The sequence below is a fragment of the Canis lupus genome, chromosome 23 (genome assembly GCF_003254725.2).
Source record: "Canis lupus dingo isolate Sandy chromosome 23, ASM325472v2, whole genome shotgun sequence".
Taxonomy (NCBI): domain Eukaryota; kingdom Metazoa; phylum Chordata; class Mammalia; order Carnivora; family Canidae; genus Canis; species Canis lupus.
Window position 1 is genome coordinate 41,737,939 of NC_064265.1, and position 12,940 is coordinate 41,750,878.

Sequence of the window (12,940 nt, forward strand, 5' to 3'; positions counted from 1 at the left end):
TAACAATAATTTAAAATTTGGGGGGGTTTATTCTTTAAATAAATATTTTACCTTGGAATGCTGCTGAAGGATATTCAGGGGGATGTCCAGATGGTAGATTTGTCCCTGGATGAGGAGCATCCATTTGCCCATCTGCAATACAGGGGCGGGTAAACATCTATCTACTTTAATAAAATATATATCAGAAAGAAAATTACATTATCCTTAGAAAGAAAAATACATTGTCTTTAGATAATTTTCATTTACACAATCTTGTGCTGACTAAAATTGATAAAGTGAATTCTTCACTCAACACAAGCTATGCTTGCTTTCAGACTTAATTTTTAGCAGAATCCTGTTTCAAAGAAATTCTTTTTCAGATAAAATGAGCTGAGTTACAGGGACTGAATTTCTAGTTTTCTAATATGCCTGATTAATGTTTACTTCTGTATTTTGATTCTGTTGGTATTAGGAAAACAGTATTTTAAAACCACATATAGACTGTGAAGAAAGACGTAGAGATCATAATGGAAAGGTTACGGATAATTTCAAAGATATGTATAATTATTGCTATAAGAATTATTTTAAAAATATGTAATATAGTTAAAAAATATGTAATACAACGCATACATTTCAATATTTAAATGTCCTTTTTATGCTTGCTCTGCAACTACCCCAATAAGGTTGAACCATAGGAAATTCCTAATATTTGACTAATTTTGACTTATAAAAATCATAACTGACTGAATTACAATAAACTAGCATATTAAACTTTGTTGAATATTTTTAATATTCCATGACCTTCTAGTTCTTCATATTTGTGCTTTCTAGTCACTCATATAGTAGCTACCCCAGTCAGACAATAAATATTTGTTGAGCACCTCCTATATTGTCTCTGAGTTGAGCTCTGAGGCTATACTGGCTCTGTCTTCATGCAATTTATGGTCTAGTGGACACTACACTTATATCACGTTCTCCTCTGTTCCACTATGGCTTGCTAACTATAAATTCAAAATAGTTTCCTATTGAATGATGAGGGCATGACATTAATACAGAAGAAAAAGTCAAAATCTGATATATTTTCTATATGCTTTTTTTTTTTAACCATAGGCCTTCAAAGAACACTCAACTCATGTGGTTTCAGTAGGAAAGCTGGATTGTGAGCCACCCTCCTCTTCCATTCAATTGGCTTCCTAATAACTTCAACAGAATGGAGTCTATGGAGACTGCAAATTCAGGTAATTAACAAAGAATCCTCTACTTCCTCCAGGGCTTTTCCCTGAACAGATAGTGTAACATACCCTGATTTATTACAGATCTCTGAAATACAAGTCACTCCATTCCAACCATTCCTTTGTTGGCTTCGAGTGGGGGCCTATCTCCTAGTTCTCTAGCTCTCGAGGCCCTGCCCACAGCCCCACTCCCAACCTGAGTTGAATCACACTGACCAGATCTCAAGAAAACACACTGCAAGTCTGACTAACAGACCTGCTCTTGAATGATATGTCACATTTTGGCACCTCTTGCTGGGTACTATTGTTTGAGCAATAGTCAGTGCATATACCTATCTAGGAGCTGATAGAGTCAAGAAATTAGAAGCTCCTAATCTCTGGGGTTTGGGTTCCAGGGTATTGACCCTAGTTTTAGGAATTTCAGCAGGAATTCATATAAAAGGAAACCAAGCAAATGGGGAAGTGGTCAAATAGACCAAAGCATATGAATGATGAATGGATTTCTGCATTTGTGAAATGGAACTTAAAATAATTTATAGATATCATAGGACTGTCACATTATCATAAAGAAACTTTATTTTTACTTCTCTATATATTTATTCCTATTTACATACATTTACACACACACAAATATATATGAGAAGATGAAGTGTTAAAAGGTGACTATGACCTTGGCCAAAAGAACCTTTCTAAAGTGATCTGAAGCATCCTAATGCTTGCGGCAAATATAACAGTGCAATATTGTATCAATTTGCATTTAAAAACCCTGAGTTTTGTAAGTAAAGTTAAATTAATATAGCAAACATTAAGAGAAGATCATGAAACTTCATGAAGGAAAGCTGAGGTTTCTAGTCGTACAGAGTAATATATGTAGCAAGACTGACACTGTGGTGAAAGACAAATGTCTCTTTCGTATTTAAACAAAAATAAAGAGAATATAAATCTCACAAAACAGCATTTTTTTCTTCATATTATTCCCTATATGTATTGTTTTACTCTTCAGAACTTTATATTTAAAAAAAAGACAAAGTCTTTTAATATATGCTTGGTCAATACCCATCTGCTTTAGAATTTTTTTTTAAGATTTTATTTATCTATTTATTTATTTTAGAGATAGAGTCAAAGAGAGAGAAGGGGACAGCAGAGGGAGGGGGACAAGCAGACTCTGCTGAGCACAGAGCCCAATGTGAGACTTGATCGATGACTCTGAGATCATGACCTGAGCCAAAATCCAGAGTTTGCTGCTTAATTAACTGTGCCACCAAGGAGCCCTTAGTATTCTCTTGGCAGAAAAAAGCCAGAGTATAATGATTGGTATTTATTTAAACCTGTTCACATGTGTATGTTATCAAATATATAGCAGGCTATATCTGAAGATTTTATTACAATGGACTGACATATTAAATTTATTATCTGTTAATTTAATGAGTTGAATAATGTTTATGTATAGAAAATGCACATAAAGACGGAAAACCTGATCTAGGTAGAATATAGTATGAATTATATAACATATTTCCCAGTAAGACTAAAATTCCTTAGGCTTACCTAAGACTTTTTTATTTTTACAGAAAAAATTAGTGGTAGTGGATATGTGTGTACTTTGTCTCTACAGTCAAAGCAATGAACTAGAATTTGGGTTCTGGAGCATAAACAAAACAAAGCAAATTATATCCTTTGAAACTGAATAAAACATTATGACAAAGAACATATTAACAACAATTTAACACTATAAAATGAAAGTAAACACTTAAATTACTTACTTTGTTTTTCCATGGTTTAGAGAGTTCTGAAAAAGAAGACCTGATATTAGTACATTGTCTAAAATTTATAGGTCAAATATGACTGTTGAAACAAGATAATCTGAAACTATCCATACACATAGGATATTCTTCTATTCATCTAATCTACCAGAAACAGTCATTTAAACCCTTTGACCTTGCTCCCATTCCCCACTGATGTGTTTATTTTTTTTTTTTTTTCTGATGTGGTTTTGAGTACAACTTACAAAGTTGTGGGTCCCCCCAGGATCATGGACATTTCCTATAAACCTTTGGGAGGAGAGGGTCCTATGAGGCAGAAAGCCAAAAGGAAAACACTGTGATCTTAAGACGACACATTGCAACTCAGTAAAGAACTGGAGCCTTCCAATCTACACAAAAGAAATGTGTGATCCAGCACCCAGCCTTAGGGCTGGACTCTAGACGTGAAGTTAGCTATCAGATCACACTACTGCAAATGTCTCTGGATTCCAGGTTCTGTGGATATATCCTTCCCAATTTCAGCAGTAAATCTGAAAAGGCCTGACCCTTTTTTCTATGTTTCAAGATATACTTTTAGCCAGAGAACCCATTCTCAGGTGTTGCATAGTTGTAGCGCCATGACAATCCAACCAAAACTTTGTGTTTGGTTATTTCTACAGAAAATAACAATTAAAAAAAAAATGCTCTCAGTATTTCTACCTTCCAGTTCCTTGATCCCTTTTTCCCTGATTTCTCCACTTTAAATCCCAACCCCTGGGCAGCCCCGGTGGCCCAGCGGTTTGGCGCTGCCTTCAGCCTGGGAAGACCGAGATCAAAGACCTGATCCTGGAGACCTGGGATCGAGTCCCACGTCGGGCTCCCTACATGGAGCCTGCTTCTCCCTCTGCCTGTGTCTCTGCCTCTCTCTCTCTCTGTGTGTGTCATGAATAAATAAATAAAATCTTTAAAAAAATCCCAACCCCCTTTATGCCTACTAATAACATTTAACCCAGGCAAAACTTCTTGTCTAGAGATCCCAGGAAACTCAACAGACTCTAACACAGAGCTTGTTTGTCCTGCTGTGCTCTTTTCTTTCCTATGTGGTTATATTATTTTGAATCTTAAAGTATAGATTTGTGAGAATGATTCCCTGTTGGCAAAACTGCTGCAGAACAAAATCTGGGTCCTCACTGTGCTGTAGGTTTTAGAATTTTTGCAATTAAGCAAAAAATCAAGCATAAGTTTTGGTACAAAATGTTAAGGGACAGTCGTGGCCTGTATTTGTGCCAGTAGAATAAAGCACTTGTAGAATAAAGAGGATACTCACCATGTCACCCTGTCTAGTCTTGTTTGCTGTTTCAGAGATCTTTTGATTTTCTCAAACTTAAGGGTCTATTAACAAGAGGTAATGTCACCCAGTTTTGGAAATGAGTAAGGCGGAGTCCTGGGTGAATTAATTAATTAGTATAACTTTTTAATAATGCCCCCAGGACTTTTAATAAGAAACAAGTCCTAGAAAAACTTCCAGGGAAAAGAACATCATATTTATCCTGTACTAAAAGAAAAAAAAAATCTAAGGAAGTCATATATATTGTACCACTGGAATCTTAATTACTTCAGGACAAATGTATAAATTCAAATTATAATCTGAATACTATACCCTTCTTTTTCTTAAAAAAAAGATTTTATTTATTTATTCATGAGAGAGAGAAAGAGAGAGAGAGAGAGAGGGAGGCAGAGACACAGGCAGAGGGAGACGCAGGCTCCATGCAAGGAGCCTGACATGGGACTCGATCCTGAGTCTCCAGGATCACGCCCTGGGCTGAAGGCACTAAACTGCTGAGCCACCCGGGCTGCCCTATACCCTTCTTCCTAATTCAGTTAAATGAGAGATTAGTGCATCATATACTATATTCATATAAGTATATTTCTGGTAAAATTATTCCATCAGATACCATAAGACCCATTGCTGCTCTGGGCTCTTTGAAAATTATAAACCTCTTCCATCAGGGAAGAGAAATAATGCAGGTGACATCAATCATGGTTCCAGAACTCATCTTACAGTGAAATCCTTGACCCATCTCTTGGGGGTCCTGAAATTTCTCTTATTGCTTTCAGAAAAATATTAATGTACAATCTGGAGCCCAAAGGAAGCATCCCTAGTTTTGATAGCTCCTAAGACTAGTATGCCTATAAACCAGGCATAACCTATATTTGAATCATCGATCCATGTTTACTTCTTAATTGTTTAACAACAAATCAGTTAACATTTTTCTGAGGCCCACGATGTGGATATATGTTCTGAATTATTTTAGCAAATAAAGACAATGACAGAACTCTTTGTCCCTGACCTACTTTGAATCTGAGAGCCAAAGGCTGTCTAAAATCAACTAGGCCATGGATGGGGGTTGGGGAAGTGAAGCATTGCAGAGGCAACTGGCACAAGTCCTGTGGCTAGAGGGAGATTGACTAATTCAAGGAAATGAAAGGTTTGTGGATTACAGGAAAAAGAAAAAGGGGGGGGGGGAGAGATCAGACAAAAGAATAGAGAAGTGTAGGACAGTTTTAACGTAGTTTCTCTCTACCTGCGTTCTATGTTCTCAAAGGCCAGAGTATGGACTATCTTGTCCAGGACAAGGCACTTAACTGGTGCTTGCTGACTGAACAAGATGTGTAGGGTTTTATTTCCCTCCTTTCCCATAAAGAACAGCTCCCGTACAAATGTGAAGGCTGCTTCGTCTCAGATTCAGCCACTTATTTATTTTACATGCACCTTTTCTATCCAGCTGCAGAAATCCACTCATTTTCCCTTTTCCTTAATTTTCATTCCTTGCGTTTATTCAGTGTTCAAAGCCCTGCAGTTGTCCTGCTCGCGAGCATGGTATTAAGAGAAAGTTCTGCTATTAAGAAAGTTCAAGGATGATAAAGGGAATCATAAATCGTTTGACAATTTCCTCTACGGAAGTGACACTTGTACTAATCCTGTTTCTCAAATTGCTAAACCAGGAGAAACAATACCTGCCTGTTCCTGGAGCTGGGTAGTAGCTATTTTACCACTTCCAGGAATCTCTGTCTAAATAAAACCACCTGGGAGCCAGATAATAATCTCGGAGAAGCAGGGACTTTACTATTAAAAATACTAAAAGCGGGACACCTGAGTGGCTCAGGCGTGGAGCGTCTGCCTTCGGCTCAGGGCGTGACCCCGGGATCCGGGATCGAGACCCGCATGGGGCTCCTTTCGGGGCGCCTGCTTCTGTCTGTCTCTCTCTCATGAATAAATAAATAAAATCTTAAAAAAAAAATACCAAAAGCTAACCCTAATGAGAACTTTCTGCAGCGCGGGACACAGCTCCGACAACAGCTTTTACACTAGTTAAGTATCCTACTCTTAACTCTCGGAACTCATTTTTGACCTTGACGCAATTTCAGAGATGGAGCCAGCAAGGTCCAGAGATGAAGAAACGGGTTCGGAGTCCGCAGGAATTAAGTAGCAGAGGCGGGGGGTGCACCCAGGCAGGTGGACGGACTCGGGAGCCTCGGGTCTAGGGTCCCCCTGTGGGCGGTAAAGCACCTGCCTCCCTCCTGCCCCCGCGCGCGGAGCTCCAGGTGGCTCGCACAGTTTGGGGGGGGGGCAGCCTTCCCAGTAGTGAATACTCACTGTTAAATGACAGCTCCGAGGGGCCTGCGAATCGCCCTTCTAACCCCCGCGCACCCCCCGCACCCCCCGCACGCTGCCGGCAGCCGCAGCTCAGACTCTCAGCGCCGCGGACAGGTGTTCACCCACGGGGCGCGGGCACACCTGAGCCCTGGGGCGGGCCGGCGGGGGGGGTGCCGCAGGCGGGTCGCTGCTCGGGGGTCGCTCCCCGGGCCGCCAGGACCCCGGCCCCCAGCCTGTGTCCGCGCGCCCCGCACAGGTACAGCCCCCCCCACCCCGCGCCTGGCGGGGAGCCCGCTGCCCGCCCACCTGTGGCCGCCGCGTGCGGATGCTCCAAGACCCCGGCCCCCAGCCTGTGCCCGCGCGCCCCGCACAGGTACCGCCCCCTGCCCCCGCCCCCTTCCCCCCCGCACACCTGGCGGGGAGCCCGCCGCCCGCCCACCTGTGGCCGCCGCCAGGACCCCGGCCCCCAGCCTGTGCCCGCGCGCCCCGCACAGGTACAGCCCCCCGCCACCCCCCGCGCACCTGGCGGGGAGCCCGCCGCCCGCCCACCTGTGGCCGCCGCCAGGACCCCGGCCCCCAGCCTGCGCCCGCGCGCCCCGCACAGGTACAGCCCTCCCGCCCCCCCCCCCCCCCCCCCGCGCGCCTGGCCGGGAGCCCGCCGCCCGCCCACCTGTGGCCGCCGCGTGCGGATGCTGCCCGGATGCTGCCAAGGGCGAGGCCCCGGAACCTCGGAGCGACCTTGCGCCGCCGAGGTCTGACGGTTTCGTTTCCCGGTGGCGGCGTCCACGCCCCTGCAGGTGCCCCGAGCGCGCGCTCGCCGCTGGCCCCGCTGCGCCCCCTGCGCCCCCTGCGCCCTGCGGGCCCTGACGTCTGTTCCGGGGCCCCGGGCAGCGAGGCGCCGGGAGGCGGGGGCAGCCGGGCCCGGGGAGTCACGGAGGGGGCGGGGCCGCCGGGGTGGGGTGGGGGCGCGGGCCTCCCGGGAGCTTCCGCCGCCCGGAGCCTGCAGCGCCGCTGCGGGTGCAAACGGCCCGGGGTCGAGCTCGCTTTTCTTCATGGGGCTTCTTCTCTTTAGCTCTCTCCGTCCTGGCTCGCTGTCCGTCTGGCTCTCTCAGTGTCTGTCTCTCCCTCTCTCCGCCCATCCCTCATTCTCCACCAAAGGCCGCTAGCTAGCTAGCTAGTTATTTATTATTTATTTATTTATTTATTATTTATTTATTTATTATGAACTACACATTGACTTTTTTTTTAAAAAAGATTTTATTTATTCGAGAGAGAGAGAGAGAGAGAGAGGCAGAGACACAGGCAGAGGGGGAAGCAAGCTCCCTGCAGGGACCCCAACGTGGGACCCTATCCCGGGACCCCAGGATCAGGCCCTGGGCTGAAGGCACATGCTAAGCCGCTGAGCCCCCCAGGGGTCCCCAAGGCTGCTAACTTTTAAGAGTCAAACTGACTAGATGTGTTTAGAGTGTTTAATTTTTCTGCCATCTACCCCCACCCCCGCCACTGGCAAACAGGCTCAATAAACTCATATTGGAAAAAAACACACACACACACACACACAAACGAACTCATATTGCTTAAACTGAAGGATTCATTGATTCTTTTTTTTCCTTAAAGTGTTTTATTTACAAAAGTAATACAGGATCTTCCAAACAATAAAGCTGAATATGGATAAATAAAGCGAAAGGCGTCTTGGGCAGCTCTCCTCTCCTTTTCTTCCCATGACCCTAGCAACAGATACTTGAAGACTAAGGGAGGAAGTAGGCGGGAGGAAGGAAGAGGGGGTGGGAAGGGAGAGCAATAGAAAATGAAATTGAGAAAAGAAGTAAAAAGGAGGGGGGAAACCTGCCTCTTAGATCTGAATCCCTTCTCATTCTCCGTGACTTTGTGCAAATTACTATCTCTGTGCCTCTTTTTTAATCTGTAAAGTGAGGGTAGTAGTAGTATGCGTCTCATAATATTTTTATGAGGATTGAAGAAGTTAAAATATGCAAGAAGTTTAGAGTGATGCCTGCTAAGGAGTAAGCGCTGAATAAATATCATTATATATACACACATATATGCACACATGTACGTAGTGTTTCTTTACCTAAAGAAGATTGTTTCATGCAGACTGTTATCTGGGGCATGTTTTTTTCTCCTTTAGGATGCATCTTAGAAATCCCCTTGCCTCTGATACTGAATGGTCTCGATCTAATCATCTGGGTGCAGTTTATTTCCTGTTTTATAATTACAAATTATGCTACAGTCATCAACCTTGCACATATCCTTATGTGTATATACACTACAGAAAACCCGTCATTCTGTTCTTCTGTCAATAAAGTATGGAAATACTTGTTTTATCACATGTCTTCACTTCTTGAGGATCAATTCTAAATGTTTGCTATTCTGATTGGTACATATGACCTTATTATTGTTTATGTTAATTCAGATTGTAAGTAATATAGAATAATCTTTCATAGAATTACTGAATATTTTACCATGCTCTATGATATGTCTAATATTTAGTACAGAGTTTTCTGTTGCTGATTTGTTGTGCTCTTTAATTTCGTGGATTGAATCCCTCATTTTTTAAATGAGGGAGTTTTTTTTTTTAGCTTAGTGGGTCTCTGGATTTTATCCTATTTAAAGTTGCTTTCACAACTCTTTCATTTTTAATCATCTTCTACTGTGTTTTTATCTTTTTAAAAAAATGTGGGACACTTCACGAATTTGTGTGCCATCCTTGTGCAGTGGCTATGCTAATATTCTCAGTATCATTCCTATTTATTTATTTATTTATTTATTTATTTATTTATTTATATTTTTTATCATTCCAATTTAATTTATGTGCCACCAAAGTGAGCACCTGTGTTTTCACCTCTGATCTCTGGCCTTCACATTTTATTTTAAAAAGCCTACTGTACACCAGGATATCCATTATGATTCCTTCTTTTTTTTTTTTCATTATGATTCTTTCTTGATGTCTTATGAAGAAGCTAGAATTTTCTAGTTATTATTTATAATGGTATTGTGGTCCAAGAACATGCTATAAATGGTTTCAACCATTTGAGATTTTTTTACATATTTTAAATACACTTGAAAAATAGGTGTACTCTTCAATTGTTGAATATGGTATTATATTTTTTTGTATTAGGTCAATTTCTTAATTATGCTGTTACTTTAGCTGGTACTTTGCTTATTCTACTAATTATTCAGAGGAATATTAAAATCTCTCACCATATTGATAGATTTGTCTATTTCTTCTTGTCTGAATTTTTTCCTAATATCTTGTGCTTATATGATCAGCAAAAACTAAAAGTAGTTATATTATCCTGGTGAATTGAACCTTTATCAATAATGAAGTGTTTCTCTTTATTTCTAGTAACAGTTTTCCTTCAAAGTCTATTTTGTCTGAAATCAATGATGTTATTATAACTTAAGAACTTTACGATGACAGATAGATACGTCTTTCTCAAATCTAGCACCAAGGTCAAGAGGGTAAGTTTTCTCTGTGCCCTTCCCTCCTACATGGTGGGGTTTACATCTCTGTCATGTTTTAAGGTGGTAATCCTACAAATCCAGGTTTTAGTGGGGCTCTTAGTTTTTTCCCCCTTCTTGGTGTAGGAAATTCACCTAAATTGGCCTTGAATATGTCTTTGGTTTTAACACTTTTATGGTAGCCAGAGTAGATGCCCAGAGTCCAGTGCTTGTAGAAGCATCTGTTTACAGTTTAGTTTCCTGACTGTTGAGCTTCTTCTATAGATGGGGCAGGAAAACTGTAGAAATCTACTAGATTACATTTTCAATGTTATTTTTCAAACTTTCTTCCTATATGATTATTTTTCTTGAATCCCTAGAAATTCCCATTCTGTTTTTTTTTTTTTTTAAGATTTTATTTATTTATTCATGAGGGACACACAGAGAGAGAGAGAGAGAGAGGCAGAGACACAGGAGGAGGGAGAAGCAGGCCCCATGCTGGGAGCCCGATGCGGGACCCAATCCCGGGACTCCAGGATCGCGCCCTGGGCCAAAGGCAGGCGCCAAACCACTGAGCCACCCAGGGATCCCCTCTGCCTTCAGTTTTTCTGAATCAGTGGGTTAATAATGGACCTGAAAGGAATCCTATTTTTATAAGGTATTGGAGAACAGTATGTTTATGGAAAGAGGGTCCTAAAGCAAAGGATGATTTTTCATTACTAGACAATCAGTTCCTTTCCTTGTGATTGGTTTACATGTGGGCATATTACACAGATTTGGCTAAGGGAAAATCTTCTAGAAGACTTCTAAAAATGTGCTTTCCGCTTAACTTTATGTATATTTGCATGTGTACATATGTATGTAAACACACGTACACATACATATATGTGCACATATACACATACTCTATACACATAAATATGTGTATGTGTACACACACATAAGTACATATAGGTATGTGTATGCCTCCTTCTCCTCTATATATGGCAATGATTATGTGAAATTGTGACAGCCGTCTTGAGACTATGTGAGGACAAGTCTTGAGGATGATAGAAACATGGAAAGAGTTCAAGGACTTGATGGCACTGATGACCTATAACACCGATCCTGGACTTATTATAGCTCCAGATGACTTGTTCTCTGAAGGCTGGCTTGTCGTTATGGACTCTCCAAGGATATTTATTTTTGCTTTGTGTCCAATTTTATACTCAAAATAAGCAAGCCTCTTCACTGCTGTCCTCTTCTGCATGGTGGTGTGTAGGATTTTAAAATATTACACCTTGGTTGTAGCTCTTTGTGATTCAGTCTTTTTATTTAAGCTATTTAAGGTTATTTTTAGTCAGAAGCATTATACTACTAAGGATCTTAAATGTATTCTTTCTAAAATTCTCCTTGTTGCTCTTATCTCTCTTTTCTTGCCTAGACCAAATGCTATAGACATTAGCTCCCGCAGCTCCCAGGTGGAATTGATACAGTGGAAGCAGCAAAAGAAGGTCTTGACATCTGGGTGCTTCAAGTTATTTGTATCAGGATAAAACTTTTTGTATTGAAATATTAACCTTAGCAAAGGTTTTTAGTTTTCCAATTAGATTCCCAAACACAAATACTTTAGTTGTCAACATTGGGTCATATTATTTAGGATAATGCTGGTGGCATTTTCAACCTCTACCTCCAAACTTTACTACACAACAGAAAGTTTTTTTTCTTTTTATACGATGGAACAACCAAATAGAAGTGTTCCTCTTTGGTAGGGTGGGAGCTCTGTTTTACAGCATGACTACAGGGCCCAGGCTAATGGAAGCACTGACATCTTTAGTATATGGCTTCCAAGATTTTTCTGGACTCTGACACTGAGTCTGCAGAGAAAAGAAAGAAGTTGGTTGTATATGGGAGGTTTTTATGGGCCACTCCTGGAATTGACACACATCATTTCTTGTAATATTTCCTTGGTTTGAACTTAGTTAAATGGCCACACTGAAATGTGAAGCAAGCTGGGAGATGCTGTCTGGTGTCTTCTTATAAAAATAAGGAAATGAATTTGTTATTAAGCAAGAGTTTTATATCATTTTCTACAAGTTTTTCCTAAAGATAAAAACAAACCAAAAGTTCCTCTTTAACAAACTATATGTTGTCAGACGTATGGTCACAACTGTTTATAAAATCTTAAATTGTGTTACCTTACCAAAAATATTTTCAGAAATTGGTACTAAGATTCACTCCAAATGAGTCAGGTTTCATTTTCCATACTGCTATTTTTTCAGTCCCCCTGAAAAGAAAAATGGATATTTTTAAAGTAAAAATGTATGTAACTGAGCCTATCAAGATTTTTCCAAGCACCTCTTACAACAGGAATATATAGAGAGAATACTTATCCAGAAATAAGAGTTCTGTAATGGTTTTCTATACAAAAAGATTTTTCAGCTAAATTTTGAAAGAAGAGTAGAGGTTAGCCATGAGCACAAGGCTGGGACATAGGCAAAGTGAGGGCTTGGTGTCTTTCAGGAATATAAGTGGTTAAGTATGCTACGGTGTAAGAAGGGGTGGGATAGGAAGTTGAACTCTTGATGTTGATTCAAAGACAATGACCTGTTCAACAAAATTTGTGTTTTCTTTTTCTTAGTATAGAATTGTTGCTGGTAATTACTTAGCTAACATGCGGCCATGTGGTGGATTGCAACCAATAGATGTGAGAGGGAACAAATGTATTATTTCCAAGCCAAGGTCTTTTTTTTTTTTTTTGAAAGGTTTTGATTGGAACTTTATCATGAAAATGGAACCACAGAATATGAAAGTAATTTAATCTTATCCTAGATTTAATATTATTTTTTTTATTTATTTATTTATTTATTTATTTATTTATTTATTTATTTTAA

General features: G+C 40.7%; 1 protein-coding gene and 1 non-coding gene across 7 annotated transcripts in view; both read right to left on the reverse strand.

The window, feature by feature from the left end:
• The window catches only part of LOC112661070 (phospholipid scramblase 1), a 29,456-nt gene extending 21,946 nt beyond the window's left edge, over positions 1 to 7,510 (reverse strand). Inside the window, exons 1-3 of one of the 6 annotated variants that reach the window (XM_049100119.1) lie at positions 7,279 to 7,510; positions 2,972 to 2,997; positions 52 to 157 (exon numbers count right to left, since the gene is read on the reverse strand). In XM_049100119.1, coding sequence (XP_048956076.1) covers positions 52 to 132 — 81 coding nt within the window. In that variant the 5' untranslated portion in view covers positions 133 to 157; positions 2,972 to 2,997; positions 7,279 to 7,510. Of the gene's footprint in view, positions 1 to 51; positions 158 to 2,971; positions 2,998 to 6,914; positions 6,960 to 7,047; positions 7,067 to 7,157; positions 7,236 to 7,278 lie in introns of those variants that run through there. The other 5 variants (XM_025448937.3, XM_049100121.1, XM_025448940.3 and 2 more) reach the window with 5 other exon arrangements.
• Positions 7,511 to 9,296: 1,786 nt separating this feature from the next.
• On the reverse strand, positions 9,297 to 9,399 carry LOC112661244 (U6 spliceosomal RNA). Its single transcript, XR_003137550.3, has one exon. It is a non-coding gene; the product is annotated as a U6 spliceosomal RNA (small nuclear RNA).
• Between the last annotated feature and the right edge of the window lie 3,541 nt (positions 9,400 to 12,940).